This window comes from Salarias fasciatus, chromosome 9 (genome assembly GCF_902148845.1).
Source record: "Salarias fasciatus chromosome 9, fSalaFa1.1, whole genome shotgun sequence".
Lineage (NCBI taxonomy): Eukaryota > Metazoa > Chordata > Actinopteri > Blenniiformes > Blenniidae > Salarias > Salarias fasciatus.
The window spans coordinates 10,259,717-10,277,208 of NC_043753.1; the positions used below are offsets into that span (position 1 = coordinate 10,259,717).

Genomic DNA, 17,492 nt, shown 5'->3' on the forward strand with positions numbered 1-17,492 from the left:
CTTAACTTTTTTACAGTTCTGACTTTGCATTTTGTCAAGAAAACTATATCCCAATAATAAGACAGAAAAACTGCTGGGAATCGTAAAAGGGATCAAATGGATGTTGTGTGTATTTACTAAGACACAAGAAAAAGCTGAAAGAGACCATTTATAGTTAATTTTTCCACAAAGGTTCTCCTAAAAATGGAAAATGGGCATTTTTAAAGATGTTTAAAAAAAAAAAACATGTCCAGACAGGACATGAAAAGAGGACATGTCCAGCAAAAGAGGATGTTTGGTTATTCTGCTTGGTGCTGACGAGTCACGCTGCGCAGCCATCTTGACAACAAAACTGTGGATCATTGAAGCTGCCCCTGGTTTGACCTCTGTTTACCAGCCTATGAAACTGAAAAACAAAATGCCCGTTAGCAGAGTGAAAGCAGAACCAAAGGGTTGAAACCAAAGATGAAAGTAATGGTCCTACAATTGATAGCCATTCGAAGTTCTTGCTCAAGGACACTTCGACATATGAACAGATGCGATTGTGAGATGACCGGTTGACCAACTGATGGGCAGCTTAAAACACCTGCTCTATACAACAGAAAGCAATAACAGTGTTCCTGCATCCTTCAAATAGATGCTGAGTGTTTAGTGAAAAGTGTGTTGTGCTTCCAGGGTCACCAGCAGGCGGGGTAAACAGTGGTGCATCGATCCCTCTGCCCAGTGGCTCAAAGACAAAATTGCAAAGGTAAGGCTTTAAAATGTCAGGCAAAGCAGGTTTATGGGAATTTACTCTCAACCATCGAGGTGCTTGCAAATGTTCCAAACAGATTACAGATCCAGATCACTAACAGACCTTCAATTATCAACTGAACTCGGGTATAATTTCACAAATCGTCTACAAATTTGTGTTTAATACCATAAAATCTAGCTAAGATACAGAATATTCTTACTGTTTACTTCCGCTTCAACATCTTTGTGTCTATATTTATCTGGCTCCACCGGTCACACACTGCATGACACATTTACAGCTGACCACAACACAACACACAACATGTGATTTAACATGTGAAGCTCTGATGGACTTTATTAAATATTGAGATTATCCATTTATAACCGCCTTCACTGAAAAAACATTCATTCAGATGATCACATTAATTATCACAGGTGAGCATTATGCTTTGAGTACCGCTTCCTTTGAACATTTGAAGAATTAACATGGTAAAAAGAATAAAAGCAATGGAAAATAACTGAGTCACAGCAGCAGCACTGTTGGTCACTCAGAAACACGTGTTTTTTTTTATTTATTTAAAGCGCTGCATAAATACAAATTATCTCAGGAAATGATGGAGAAAAAGCTGAGCTTTTATCACTGTGGTGACGGAAAGTAAATAAATAAGCACTTTAAGGCTGTGTGAAGAAAATTAATTTTCCAATATCCTGTAACTGTGTGTTTCCTGTTCTGATTTTAAAATGTCTTCTCTCTGTCTTCACAGGGAGACCTGGACTGTCGCCCTGATTTGTCTTTAACAAATCACATCCTCACAGAGGACGGCAGCGTACACAGCCACTGAACAGCTTCCTGCAACACTTCTAATTTATTCTTTTTACAAAAAATACATATATTTAAAATGGGAGATATTTTTTTACTTTTTTTTCTTAGATTATTTTTGTGGCATTAATTTAATTTATTAATTTTTTTTTAACTGCTGATGGAGGAGTTGTCCTTTCTGGACCTGAATTTGAAAATAAATAAAGTTTATTGGATTCAATATTGGATGGAGTCTTATGTATGAATGAATGGACCTGATGAAAGGATGGATGGATGGATGGATGGATGGATGGATGGATGGATATGGATGATGGATGGATGGAGGGAGAGATGGATGGATAGAGGGATGAATATGGATGATGGACGATAGATGGATGGCACTGGATGGATGGATGGATGAGCGAGGAATGGATGGAAGGATAAGGGATGGATGGATGGATGGTGGGATGGATAGATAAGGGATGGATGGATGGATGGATGATGAGGGACTGAGGGATGGGTGAGAGATGGCGATGGATGGATGATGGATGGATAGATGAAGGAATGATGGATGGATGAATTATGGATGGATGGAGGGATGATGGATGATGAGGGATAGAGGGATGGAAGAGGGATGGTGATAGATGGATGGATAGATGGAGGGATGATGATGGATGAATAGATGAGGGAGGGATGGAGGGATGATGGATGAAAAGATGAGGGAGGGATTGAGGAATGATGGAGTGATGGATAGATGAGGGATGGATGGATGGATGAGGGATCTCACTCACTCAAACTTCATATAGCACTTTAAAAACAACTACTGCTGCCACAAAGTGCTGTACAAAGTACAAAGTTCAAGAATAAAACACAGAAAGAACAAAGAAAACAAAAACAAACAACAACAAAACAAAAAAAGACATTTGAAAAAACATCAGAAAAGCAAGGGCAGAGTCTCATGGATGGATGGATGGATGGATGAATGGACGGATGGTCACAAACGCAGAGTTCCAGTTCAGACCAGTAGGTGTGTAGATGCTATTCGGAGGTCGGTGCTAATTACAGAGGGAACCGTTGCTCTTACGACACAGAGAGACCCTGCTGAGTAATACAGCAGCAGAAGCTGACCTTACCTCCTGATCATGTTGTCATGTACACACACAAACACACACACACACACACACACATCCTCCTGATGACAGCGCTGAGCGACTCAGAGGAAGACGATGCCACTGGAAGCTATATATTGTCAGTGTGCTGCGTATCACAAGGCTCTTTCAGGGCTCTTCCTGCTTGTAAACTTGTAAACTTTACCCTTGAAGCTGAAAGTAAAACATCTGATTTTCTCTCGCTGACTTCTGGTCATCTTGCCACTCCAGATTACAACCGTCTGAATCCAGGCTCAACACAATGTTTAATTGTACTGTGTTTTTTGTTTTAATGGGATGGCAAAACCTGATTTACAAAAGCAAACTCCAAAATGATGTGCAAACACTCAATAACAGATGCAAAATATTTCTGACCCGTCGAGCCCGAGGTGACCGAGCCTTTTATGTGGCTCCACTGTTTGTGGAAAAATGTTTTGTATTGAATTATCTTCTTGGAATTTGAGTGAGCTGTGACTAATGGTTCTTGGGGCTGACTGTTGCTTCATAACTACAGAGATCCTAAAGCGAGATATAGATTAGATTACACTCTGAATGGTTAACGGTAATCTCGCTGCTTCCCCTTTCATGGTGACACCGCGGAGCGCTGACACTCACCTCCGTGGCTCAGTCACCGCTACACATCTCGAGACGTTGTGATCGTCTCACGCAGCTTCCAAGATGAGGATGAATCTCGCTGCCAGTCGCTGGATCTTCCTCCTGACTCTGGTTTTTGTGGTGTATTTATCTGCATCAGAAGGTACAGCTCATTTAATCTACTTAGAGCGTTTTCGTGTGCCCAGCAGTGAAAGGGGGAATAATCCCAGCGTCTGCATGTTGTCCAGCCTGTCACCAGGTATCTTCCTGCTGCAGACAGGATCAGCTCCAGAGACCTCGGAGGAGCTCCATCACCATCGACAGCTGCTTCGAACAGAAGGAACAATGTGGCTGCAGAGTGAAGGCCTATCTGTGAGTGCAGCGTGCGTCAAAAAAACACATTAAAATAAGCGTTGTTTGGTTCGCAGGTATTTGACTTCAACCTCACTGATGAACTTGATGAGAAAGCGCCTCTTTGTTTGATTGAATTGTTTTTTTCCCCCTCGATCTAGGGTCAAAACAAATGAGTATGGCGTGATCTGCATCGCTCCGACTCTGAGGTGGCTCCAAAATCTCCTGAAAGAGGTGAAAAGCAGCTCATTCACACAGTTTGGAGAGCAGTTAGGGTGGGGCCGCTTGAGCTCGCTTGTTCTGTGTGTGTGTGTGTGGGTGTGCATGTCTTCCGACTGTTCAAAAATATATTATCACCTAAAGTATTATGATCAATTGGTAGGAGAACAGCAGCAAAGTGAGAGAAATAACACACCAAACAGTCGTGTGTTTCCGTTTGTCTTCGGTCACCCAGCTCCATCACAGTTCAGAGGGGAAAACCGCCGGCACGGTTTATTTGAGTCAGGGTTTCAGACCGTAACGACCTTTTCCCTCCTTGCAGGGGGAAATCAAGTGTCCACCTTTGACCATCTCGAAGAAGTTCAGACTGCGGCTCCTGGTTTAAGACAAAGCTGAATAAAAGAAGAGAATTCTGCTGATAAACCGCTTTTTTATGCTCTGCACTGTATTTGTTCCTCTGCATTGCTTGGTTCCACATCAAAGACTTATTAAACTGAAATGCAGCAGTGGTTCCCAACCTCGGGCCTGGGACCCCCGTAAAACCCAGAATAAACCATACATACAGTGGGCTTGATTTCAAAACATCTTGCATTAAGCATGTTAGATTGTGAAATTGTGTGAATTTCGGAGGTAATTTATTAAAAAAAACACAGCAGGGATCAAAATAGAAATAAAGCTGGACATTATCTGCATAAAATTGAATATTAATTCCTTTATGACTCAGATGCTTGGATTTCTTTTGAGTTTATGGATGGAAAACTGTCTACGATGTGTCCTTCGCTGTTTGCTCATTCAAATAGACTGCACTTCTGATTTTTGCTTTTCTGGCGTTGCAATAAATAAGAAAAGTTGTGAAACTGCAAACTGCCTTTGAGAGTTTTTCTGCTTCTTTGCGAGGAGACACGAAATGTTACAGAGCGTTAGGACGGGAGGCGTACACAGATATTCCTCATATATATCATGTTGCACAGATATAATCAGGAGCTGCGGCAGTGCCGAGTACGACTCCCCCGGAATACAAAGGGAGATCTGTGAGGAGGCAGATCAGCTTCCAGCTCTTCCAGGCTGTTGAGAGTGAGTGTGGCTTCAGTCTGGGACTCTGGGAAGTGTTTATAACCTTTGTTAGGGATGATCCTGCTACACTTTGAAAAGTTTAGTAAACAGGTGGAAATATAATACTTCTAATGCTAAAAACAAAGGATTGTCAAGAATTGATTTTTACTTTCAAGACTTTTTCAAATGCAAAACTAAATCCGTCTGGCCACTATAGGAGCCACGTTGTGCTGTCTTATCTGGGCCGAAGATGTGGAGATCCTGCGGTACGACCTCTGACCTGACAGGCAGTAATCCACCACAGTGAGATCCCGCCTGCCAAACACAAGGAGCTTTTAACTTCATAACCTCAATGACTGCATCAAACACAAAAGACAAAACACAGAAAATTTAAGATTTTTTTTTTTTTTTTAATAAATGTGCAACTACCCTGTAGAACACAGGGATCAAACTCTATTTAAAATGGAACTGAATTGAATTTCATCCGTTTGTTTGTAGAATAAGTGCGCCTCTCTCCATCGCCCCCTAAAACAGAGAACAGCACATTTTCACCGCAGTTACAGACCGTAGTTTTGCTGTAGATAAGTAACAATAAAAATGGAGAACTGGTGCTCTTCACTCATTAGATTTCTGCGGCTATTTCACAATAAAAGTTCTCTGCATCTAGTCCAGCATGTCTTGACAAGTTAGAGATCAGAGAAGGGGGTGGACTGCATTTCGGGGCTTTCAGGAATTTCAAAGATTGGACATTTCTGTTTATTTTACAGTATAAAACATGTAACGTAATATCCTCAGTCATAAACAGCTCCAAACTATAGACTCTTATTTTACAAACAGGCTGCAGGTTTTATTTTCTACACACGATGGAGCCAAAGCCATGATCAACCCTAGACTCTCTGCTGCTTTGTTTCCCTCCTGCTGTGAACCGGCGGTTTCGTTCTGCGGTGAGTTTCACTGTTTCTGAAACCTGAAGCACTACCGATTTTCTTTCCAAACTTAAAAGAGAACAAAGCTTTAGTAATACACCAAACTTTGATTTATAAACCTTGCAGAACTAAATTGTCTCTGAACTCTGAACAAAGCACCACGACTGTCGTGAAACACTCCTATATTGATAAGTTCAATAAATTGAACTTACAGTCATGTGATGATACATATTGGACGACACAGTAAATCAATAGCTCTCTGGCACTCGGATTCACTTTTAAGTAGCCATGATTTAAACTTTCACACATTTCCACACGTTGCTTCACACATCTGAGGTGTATTTTGCAAGAGTTGATTATGTGAGCTGAAAATATGAGCTTGAATTAAACCAAATGCAAATCTCAGAACACCAAATAAAACAGTCTTGAGGAATTTCCCTCCATCTATTTATAACGATTAATGTAAAATATCACTATTCTTACACACAACCAATGTAAATATGTAACAGTGATTCAGCTGGGGATGTTTATGCCTTGAAAGGTCTGAAAGCCAGTGGGAGCTGAACACAGTTTAATTTCTGGCCTTCTAGGTGTGTGTGAGTATCTGTGTTGGCAACAAAACTTACAAAACTGATGCGATTTTACACTTTTAGATTTATTTGTGGGACTGAGTGCACTGTATTACATATGGTGGCATCTATTTGTGAGTTTGTGAGACTGCAAACGAATTACTACACTTTTGTTCCCATTTTCACATGTAGGAGAACGGCCACAAAACACACACACACACACACAAGCACAGAAAGAAAAGCAGAAATGCTCAGATTTGATGGATTTCAATTAAAATCCAACACTTTGTCCTGAAAGTGTAAAATGTAGCATCGCAGACTGCAAGCAAAAAAAAAGTTTCACTTCCTTCTGACAAACTGTAAATTGTACTGATGTAGATGCAAAACTCAGTCTCATGGAGTGATGAGACTTCAGACTGGAAGCCAAAAAAAGTTTCTATACTGAATCCATGAAAAAGCTTTGATCTTTGAGGTCCATGTGTAACATTCTGGAGGATTCTCGGTATTTGCCTGTTTTAAACATGTTAGTAAGTAAGTAAAATTTATATACGAGTATATAGCAACCACAAAGTGCTTTACAGTGGACACAAACCACAAAAACATTGTGAAATCCAACAAGTTAAAGTTAAACGTTCAATGTTTTCCTGTATATAAATGTCTTAAGTTGATTTTTAAAAGAATCAACAGACTCTGTGCAACATAGACAGGATGGAAGGGAATTATAAAGCTGTGGAGCTGCTGTCTGAAAAGCCTCATTCCCTCCTGTTTCAAATGGAGAGTTGGGGCCAAGAGGAGCTTTTGACCTGTTGACCTCAAATTACAGGACAAAGACTGAGGTTTTAGCCCGCGACCCACTTCTGTGGCCTTCTTTCAAAAGGTAAAAGTTATTGTAAAACAGAAAGATTTTGAGCTGCGGACTGAGGACCCACTGCAATTATAACAAGCTCTAACGAGAAAAACAAGAGAAACTTGAGATTCATAGACGACTAAACACAAAACGGTGAATCGATGAAAACAACCCACAGATTTGCCATGATGTTCACCATCAGAGCCAAAAAGAGGCATTGAAACCCACGTCATTTCTGTCGAATGATGGGTAATGGATTAAACTACCGCCTGAAATCAGAATGAAATGAGTACTGAGAAGCAGCTGCTGAGGTTTCATTCTGGGTATTTACTTTTGTCATATCAACTTGGTAAGAAAAAAAAAAGCACGAGACAAGCAGCGGCAAATGTGAGAAGACTGCAGTAAACCTCAGCTCAACCAAAACACATTTCACACATTTCTCAAAACCCAACGTTTAGGGGCGTTGTCAGCAAACGACAGAAATACAGCCTCGCATAGAACTTGAAATATTTGTATTTCTACTAGTTTTATCCTGAAATTTCCTTTGCTCACTGACTTGGCAAAAGTATAGGAAGAGAACTCTACCACATGACGTTTGCTTTTTCTATTAAAATTGAGGATTTAAAGAAAGGATGGACCCTTCTTGGATGAAGAAAATGAGACACTACAGTTCAAAGTAAGAACCTAAGGTCAAGCTCCAGGTTATTTTACACGTGGCTTTGGATAGATTTGATTGAAAATAATGAAGAATTGTGTCAGGTATAGATAAAAATGAAGAGAATCCAATGAAACCATCCTTTGGAATCTGGTCTGACACAGTCTGATTTTGGAGCATGATAAACATGATGTGAAACTGCCAGTTCATCACAGAAGCGCCGTCACGCTGCAGAAACCATCCGTCCCGACCACATCCAGATTCCTCAGTTTCACCTCCAGACAGTATTTCCTCAGTTATGCTGGTTATAGACATGCAGTTCATGACTTTTTAAGAGACTCCCCCCGCCATTATTTCAACACATCCTGTGAATATACGTATGTATCATGAACATGACAGAGCCTGTCAGAGACGAAGCTCATTGTCCTGAAATGAATTACTAAGACACCGGAATGCCGATCTCAACATTATTATCTGTGACACAGTGGCATGATTCGCCGTGGCACATGACCCCGTCATTCTTCTGAAACATTCCTTCCTGACAGTATTACTTCTCCTTTTCACCACCTACAGCGGATACTGAGCAGGGGGAAGGAAGTCTTTGAGCTTTTTAAAGGAAATACAGGCCTTTCTTCTGAGTGGAAACTCTGAGATCACAGGATTTGCTCCACGTTATGATACTTATAGTTCCTCAAATATTCAGATTATGAATACATTATGGCAAATGGATGATCGCAAGGTAAAATGGGAAATAGAGAAAAATGTGATACAGCTACAGAAGTAAAAAAGGTGAAGACATTGTCATGAGGGGTGAAAGTCACTATTTCCAGAAGAAGTACTCTCAGTTCATCCTTATATCAATCACCCAGTGTAGGAGTTTCCTTGGAAATCCAGAAATTGAGAATAGTCTTCCTTGCAATGTATAAAAGTATTGCAATGAATTTAGTATTGTGAGTATTATTTGTATTCGAGTCGAGTATTGTGAGCATTATTTGTATTGACTGGTTTAACTGCGAGAAGATACTGCAAACAATTCCAAATCATATCCAACCACGGAAACGTCATCATTTACTTGACCCCCAAAACGTTTGCATCTGGACAAATTTCCAAAGCATCTGTACAGATGTGCCTACTTGTTGATCACATTTATGACATCTGGATCCCTCCATATGGGGGCCTGCAGTGAAAAGTATTTTTTAAGCTTCAAGAAAGCTTGCGTCTTATTCCATATGTTTAATGTTTTAGCGTGTCATAGCACCAGTAGGCATGGCCTCTGTCTTCAGTAAATTATCTTAAAACCTGATATGTGACCAAATTGTTGTAAACATTCAAGTAGATATGTAATGGTGGGATCTATGTCAGTTAAATATAGTGGGACATCGTCTGCATACAGAGAAATGTTGTGTACTGTGCCTTTAACATTGAATCCCCTCATCAATGGAGTAGATCTAATGAGCTCCGCCAGAGGCCAGAGACCAGTGCAAACAGAACGGGGCTCAATGGGCAACCTTGACGTGCACCGAGCTCCAGTGGAAAAGGATCCGGGCAATAAGAGCAGTTATCACCGCCGCTTTGGGAGAACGATATAACAACTTCACCCAATCAATAAATTCTGTGCTGGAAAGGCCTTTCAGCCCGATCAAATGCTTTGAATAAATCCAGAGATACCACTAGGCACTCTACCTCATTGTCACTGGCCAGCTGTTAAATGTCCAGAAGTCTTCCAACATTGTTAGAGGAACTCCTTCCTTTAATAAAGTCTGTTTGGTCAGGTTTTACCATAAGAGGCATTATTGGTTGAAGTCTCAAAGTCAAAGGTTTTGCCAGAATCTTTGCATCTACATTAACGAGTGACACAGGCCTGTCAGGAGCTGTGTCTTCAGGGTCCTAGTTTTACCTCAGGATCAGACTAATACTGGCAGGTGACATTGTCTCTGGTAGATGGTGGGCAGTGTCAATGCTATAGTTGAATTTTCTAGCTAAACAGGGAGACAGATTGTCCCTGAAAACCTTGAAGCATTCCACCAGCATCCCATCTGGCCCGGGGATTTTCCACTGTGCATTAGAGTTATTGCCTCAAATGCTGCTTTTTATTCAGTGTTGGTAATGGAATTTTTGAAAAGAATTTACTGAGTACATCTTTGGTGCTGTTACTGTTCGGTTTGTATAAAGACTTGTACAATGACGCAAAGACTGAGCTCATGTTTTTCCTGTTGGAGTGTCTCGTCTCTCCTGTGTCTCTGATCGCTGCTATTTTTTTTATAACCGCAACAGCAGTAATGTTTTCTTGAACTGTGACACATTTGAAATGGTGAATCCCCTAACATAGGCCTTTGCAGATTCCCAATGAACTTCAGGACTTGTTTCACTATTGTCGCTCTTATCAAAGAATAGTTTTATCTGTGCCTCCATCTTCTCTTTAAATTCTTTACCATTAAGCCAGTATGATGGAAACCGCCACCTCTGTCTGCCGAATATGGTTTCACTCAAAACCAGCTCTAAATACACTGGAGTATTTTCACTGATGTGGATAGAGCCAACATTACACAAGGTTACTTGTCCTATGATTTGTGGTGGCATAAAAAAAAAAAAAAATCAGTTCGCAAATACAAATCATGAGAATTGTGAGAATAAAATGTGAGATTTAACATTTTAGCCTAACACAAAATCTCTTAGGGTTACTGGTGAATATGTCTTCAATGTTGTCTAACATTTTAAATAATGAAGCATCTGTATTTGCATCTGGCCATAAATATTTACTATATCTAAATAACTCACATGTGTTAAGTACAAATCATTTTTAATGTATTTTAATGCCAATCTTTGTCTCCTGGTTGCTTTTAAGTGACATCTTTAGTTTTTTCTCATAATTGAGATTTGTGTGTTTTGTTGCCCGTCTCCTGTCTTTAGAGTCACAATTCCCCTGAGGGCGGCTGTGCAGCATCTCTCTGCCCTGCTCAGCATTTCTCTTCAGATAAAATCGGTTTTCCAAAAGATCCAATGAGCAAATTTATCTGAATCACCTCAGAGTTAGGGATCATTTTATGCCTGTCCGGATTATTTTAATGTCAGCTTTAACCAGAAGTCATGAGAGGTCTGCCAAACAGGAAGTCATTTCACAACACAGAAGCCTCTTGAAGAGAATCCCTTTACGTTACTTTCGAATTTGACCCGTTTCCTGTTTGAAGTTCGTCATCAGACGATCAAGCATTTATTATAACATCTGCCATTTCACATGAAACCACATGCCATCCAGTTTTTAAAGTTACTGATAAGAAGACATCAATTCTGAGTCTGGCACGTCCGTGAGAATCATGGCGAATCACATTCACACAGATGTTTCTGTAAATCCACTCACCACATCCCCGCGGTGAAGCCCTGCTCAACGTGACACACACATGACACACTGTTCTTTAGAGGAATATATGCTTTTTTTCATTAATCCTCAGAAGCAGCAACTCAATCAGTCTTACAAGAAAATTGCAATTCCTGATGTCGTGTTACACTGTATGACATTACAGTAGATTTCATGATGTTCATTATGGTAAATTCCCTTTTCCTCCACAAAATACTACATTTTGTACACAGCAATATATAACTCATCAACAATATGTTTTCTTCTTTTCACTCCTCTTCGAGCAAAAATTCAAAATTGAATACAGGACCTGCATGTTTTTTATTTTCAGTAGCTCATGTATGTATATTAAACGATCTACTTAGAGGCTGTTCCACTTCAGTTTTAACTTATGTGTTCTCAGATCAATAAATGATCAAATTAATGAGAAATAAGTTCTTTCATGCCGCATGCAAAATATGCATAAATGTGAAATAGCAGATGTTTGTCTCCAGAAACAAGTATTGTGTACACACACACACCCACACACACACACCCACACACACAGTCTGTTCCCTCGAAGTGTTACTAAGGATTAAACACACAACAATTGATGTCAGAGTCAGTCCTCATATGTACTGAATAGATCTGTTATCTTGACCCAGGTCGACTGTTTCTGAGTGGCTGATTTCAGGTTTCTCTTATCAGACCGTGGTCACTTCTTATCAATACATGACTCTGTGGTTGAAATGAAGTCACATCAAAGCTGCACATTCCCCTCAGGCTGCTCATGGCGAACAAGCCACAGATAATATTCTAAGATAAGGTTAAAATAACAGCAGTCATGATTGATCCTGATGAGGACGTTATTTTAAAATATATCGTGAAAAAAGGCAAAACACGATCTTCTATTTGTGTCTCGCTTGAGCAATACATAGTTTTTCTAAGGAAGACACGCTTTCACAAATGAACATTTTCCTTCCAAAACATCTTTTTTTAGAGAGGGGAATTCAAAGAAAAAAAAAAAAATCGAGAAAGTCCATTCAGTTTTTGAAGCCGAGTAAAAAATGTCTGGTATGTTGCAACTCAGAGTGAGGCCTCAGCTTTAAGGAAGGAAGCCTGATTTATTTTTGATCTTCAGTCTCAGTTCATCAATTTACCAAATCACAACTTACAGTCCATTCACTGTTCAGAGCTGCGGTTTCTCAAAATGACATTTTCTGTTGTTATAGAACTCTTGAATAAAGCTCTGTGTAGAAGAGCAGTCATGAAATCTACACTTCATTTTTATTTCAAAGTCTCCTGCCCGCTTTACTGAAATCCTGCTTGATCACGTGATAAATAGCATACTCACACAAATAGACCACCAAACAGGTTGTATTGAAATGAGGATTTAGGAGATTTTAGGCTGTTAATACAAGAACGATCTGCTGGGAAACATATCTCAAACTCCCAAACTCTTCACCCTCTTGTTTCCTATTCAACATTCTTGTTCTTCGAAGGAAGCTGGAGTCAGTCTAAACAGGCCGAGTCACCAATCGGCCTCAAACACACTCAGCTGTGGAAGGAACCCAGAGAACCTGGAGGAAACACGAGCACACACAGGCAGAACATGCAACAAAACAAGAAGAACTCAACCCTGGGAAACTCTCACTCTGAGGTGTAGGCGCTAACCACCGCACCGCCGCGTGTCCTGTTATGTTATATATAACCAAACTGCAACGTGCCAACAATATATCATTTTACTTTGTTTCTCTCAATAGTGCTTCTTTAAACTGTCCTTTATTACACATCAAAAGTGAGTTTTTACAACTCAGGCTAAATTTTCATAATAGAATAAAACATTCTGTTATATGCATAGGGGAAATCTCAAAATGAAATATAAAAAATATATAGGCAGTCTGTCTGGCACTATGTGCATATGGATAAATATGACAGCTACAGGTCGTAATGAATGCATGAATGACAGTTTACAGCTTTTAACAGCAGGATCAGTCAAAGTAACAGAAAATAGGTGAACCGCCTTTCGAAGACACTTCATATTGTCCCAGAAAAGTGACACACTGAAGCGGGGGCCAGTGACTGTGGGAAGCCGCTGTACTGTCAACTTCCCCCAGAGAAGCAGGTCTGGTGTCGACATGTCTCTGCAAGTCCGCGTCTTGCTTCTGCTTTTGCTGTCGTGCTCTGCTTTCCCATCGTCTCTTTTTCCTTTCAAAGCACAGTTCGTCCACAGTCGATCATCTGAACTTGAATCTGATGTATAAGAACTTTACAAACCCCAACCCTGCAAACGTGTTCATTCTCTTCACCCTATTCTGCAGACAACCGCGATGCAACACTTCCCACCTGAAGACCGATGCGCTTCTCAGAAAGCCGCGTGCAGCCAGACCACACATCTTCCACACAGACGGCGAGAAAACACTCTACAGTAGCTTCACAGTAATACCTGGAACTGCAGAGAAATGCAGCTGCAAATTAATCACCAGCTGGCTCACAGTCTGAGCAGGCCCAGCTGTGAACCCTTTCAAATCCCGCTCGGCGCTATCGGGACGGCCGGACACATCTGTGTCGGCTGCGGCAGACGGGGAAATTTTTCCCAGACGCCTCACTTTTAGTTTCATTTTTACTTCTGCCAAACAGCCGCAGGAATCTTTAGTTTTGTTGTTGGATCTTATGAGAAGACCTGTTTTGCTTTTGCACTGATGCAATCCCGAGCAATGTCCTGACGCGACTCTTTCCACTTTGGCTTCGTGAGAGACGTTTCCTCCTTCTGTCACCATCTTTTGTCTCAAGTTTCAGTAAATGCAGATGACTGCATTGTTTATGTGGCTCAAGAGAAGCTTTAAAACCAAGTATTTCCTAGTAATTAGAAAAAGTTTTTGATTTACTCTTCTAATTAATGAAATTATGGGAACTAGTAACTTGTAAAAGTGGCTTGTGAGGTTGCTTTGTTTTCCCCTGTGAGTGTGTTCGGTCTTTGTTATTATAGTGTCACAGTGACACACGAGCCGAAATGTAAAATTTAGTCTCATGAGGTTTCTTTTGGAGGTGCTATGTGCAGTAATTTGGCCTCTGTGTTTAACTGACTGCATGAAGTGTAGAGATTAGCCAGCGATCAGCACAGACTCAAGTGACTGAAAGTGAACTGAACAAGAGTATTGGATGGATTTGTAAAAACAAATTTTGAGGAAATTTCACTGTGTTTTGCACCAGAAGGTTTCATTAAAATTGGCTTTATGCTGAGGTTGTTGTCATTTTCTAAAGTGATGATTTCCATTATGTGTACTCTGCACTACAGAAAAAGAAATATTCGATAGCGAGAGCTCGAACAAGCAATTCAATTCAACTAGACGTAATTTTTAGTTCTTCAATATTCATTGATTGTTCTTTTTCAAAAGTACCACTTCACGTTGGGACTTACACACTCACTGTTCCACATACACAACATATACACACAGCGGAAGAGCCAAGCTGCTTAAGTGACACACTCTTCTCTCTCCAGAAAATCTCTGGGCTTCCTCCAAATAAAAATAACAGCAAAATCAGCTCAGTGTCACACTGTAGACTCTTGATATTTTATAAATAAAAATCAATTTGAATAAATTCCAATCTCTCATCATGAGATTATTATCATATGATTCATCCCTGGACCACGTCTTTCTCACTTTGAACGTCTGTTATCAGATTACTGTAAAGCAGAGTGTGATGTTTCCACTCTTGAACGCTGCTATTTTAATAAACCTTGGCGGGTTCAAATTAACTTGCAGAAGTACGGAGTTTTAAAGCAACGTGCTATAAATTGTTCTTTAAATTCCATTAATAGAAGTATCGGGTCCTTCGAAGTGTATTTACGCACCAAAGTACGTCGGCTATTTATGTGTTCATATGAAAGCTTAAAACTTTTATAACGAATTCAAATGACAGAAATATAACTTTCCAGTTTTTCTGATCTGTTGATTTATATTGTTTTAGGTTGTCTGACCTCAATGGATGTTATTTCTCTTCAGGCATTTTACTTATTCTCACAAGTTTTGATGTTTCTGCTCATCGTCTACTCATGACTGAGAGAAGCGTCTATCTTTTGCAACAAGGCCCTGACCTCTGACCCCCGAAGGGAGTCCCGCTGCCCACTCCACGCAGAGTTAGGAACAAGTCGTGACTGAAGTTTCCAAACGAAGTGGCCGTAACGCCGTTGATGAAAGTGCTTCCTGTCGGTTAAGTCTTCGGTCATTCTGCAGAATTTCCCTCTGACTCAGCGTTTCCTTCGCTAACGTGACGAGAGGGGCGGAGAAACTAACCGAGGGAGATGACTAACCAGAGGTACCACTTCTGCTTTTTGCAGGCGCTTAAGTATCCGATGTGTCTGCATGCTCTGACACTTCACACTCTCTACGCTGAGACGACAGGAGGAAACACAACACACCAGCAGAGATTAAGCTCCTCGCATCCACCAGGTCTCACATCCAACAGTGACTTTCGAGATGGCAAACTGTGGAAGCCTCCTGAAGACCGCGCTGGTCGCCATCGCCCTGGTGGTCGTCGCTGCCTCCGGATCAACAGGTGGGATTTAAATTTCACATCAAAAGCGGTGAAACTGCCAAAAGATGCTTCATCTTCTAACTGTTTCCATTTCTGTTCCTGTTCAGTGGAGAAAGTGGCGCCTTGTTGCACGGCGGTCGACCAAAATGAGATAACCGAGCCGATCGTGAATGTTTGGATCCAGAAGGCGAAAGCTCCCTGTGTCGCCGCCGTCATGTAAGTACGAGCACCACGATACTTCAACCCTGTTTTAAAAGTGTAAACCTGACAACACTTGCAGATATTTCCTGATCTATTGCGAAAAATGCCTTTAAATCGGATATAGTCCTAACTAAAGAGATTTTGAAGCGTAATGTTGGATTTTTTTTCCTTTTTCTTTACAAAAGTGATCACTACTACAGCTTTCTGAATACTGTGGTCTACAATTGGTGCAAATATATTCTAATTAGATCACTTAGATATAAAAATGCAAAATAAAAATACAATAATCAGGCAAACTTGGGCTGAGAGTAACAAGTGTTTTTCTAAATGTGAGGGATGTAACTCACGATGTACCTAAGTATCTAAGAAGTTTGAAGCAAAAAAATTCTCATCATTTCCACAAGCAGCATCTAGAAGTGCTTTTCCACATGTTCCTCAAAAATGTCACTTTGGGGGAAATTAGAAAATTTAAAAACAAACAAAATCTGGTTGAATTCCTTGACCTCCTCAAATGAAAGCCTGTCAAACTTCACAGCCGCTCAAGTTTAATAAGAATGCTCTATTTGTATTTTCTGCAGCTTTCAGACTGAGAAGGACCTCCTCTGCAAGTACGTCAGAGCGGCATGGGTTCCCAAAAAGATTCGGGAGTTCAGGTGAGTTTAACGTCACTCTTCGTTCACTCCCATGCTCCACTCCATCTGTACTCCGGTGCCCGAGAATCTGCGCCTTACTTAATGTCTTCTGTCATTTCTCACCCACAGGGAGGCGAAAGCCCAGTCCAAGCAAAACACCACCCCCTCCCTCCTCTCCTTCATCGTATCCACCACCACCTCCTCCCCTTCATCCACCACCTCCTCCCCTTCATCCTCCTCCTCCTCCTCCCCTTCATCATCATCCTCCTCCCCTTCATCCTCCTCCCCTTCATCCTCCTCTGCCTCCCCTTCATCTACCACCATCCCCTTTTCTTCATCCTCCTCCTCCTCCACCATCTCCCCCTTCCCCTCTTCATCCTTCTCTTCCTCTTCTTCCTCCTTTTCCTCCTCCCCGTCTTCATCCTCCAGCCCTCCTCCCTCCTCCTCCTCCTCCACCTCCGAGGCTGGAGAGAGCTTCTCAGAGAGCAGCAATGTTTCGGCCGAGACCACCGCCTCCTCCGAATGAGAGCATAGACAAAGTTCAGCCAGCTGCATTTGAAAGATTCCTTTAGCTTGAATATTTAGTTTTCTTTATTCCATTGAAAGCCACTTATTTATTAGCAGGATCTTATTGACCTGTGTTGACAAAGAAAGAGAAAATATTTATTATCAAGTCTATTTATCGATGTGTACACATCACCAAAGAGTGCAATGTTTCACTTGAGAGTTCATACTGGTAAATACTGTGAGGGAATATTTTGAGTCTTGTATTTATTTTTATAATATTTCTTTATAGAGTGAATTTGTGCAACTTGTGAAGAATTAAGTCTGAAATAAATTGGATCTAAACATGCCATTTTGTCTGTTTTGTTAATATTTGAAGACCGACTCTGCAAAGCCTCCATATCATATCA

At 40.8% G+C, this 17,492-nt stretch overlaps 1 protein-coding gene across 1 annotated transcript; it reads left to right on the forward strand.

Annotated features, from left to right (window-relative positions):
- The first annotated feature begins 14,379 nt into the window (after positions 1-14,379).
- On the forward strand, positions 14,380-17,426 carry LOC115394478 (uncharacterized protein DDB_G0271670-like). The gene is made up of 4 exons (XM_030099795.1): positions 14,380-15,766; positions 15,853-15,961; positions 16,525-16,599; positions 16,708-17,426. The coding sequence occupies exons 1-4, from the start codon at positions 15,688-15,690 to the stop codon at positions 17,102-17,104; spliced, it is 660 nt and encodes a 219-aa protein (XP_029955655.1). The 5' UTR covers positions 14,380-15,687; the 3' UTR covers positions 17,105-17,426.
- Positions 17,427-17,492: the final 66 nt, after the last annotated feature.

What these genes read in the sequence shown, in the direction of transcription:
- LOC115394478 (XM_030099795.1), top strand. Translation starts at nt 15,688, where the DNA reads ATGGCAAACTGTGGAAGCCTCCTGAAGACCGCGCTGGTCGCCATCGCC. An exon ending in CCCTGTGTCGCCGCCGTCAT is followed by an intron (nt 15,962 to 16,524) that starts GTAAGTACGAGC and finishes TATTTTCTGCAG; the next exon opens with CTTTCAGACTGAGAAGGACC. An exon ending in AAAAAGATTCGGGAGTTCAG is followed by an intron (nt 16,600 to 16,707) that starts GTGAGTTTAACG and finishes TCTCACCCACAG; the next exon opens with GGAGGCGAAAGCCCAGTCCA.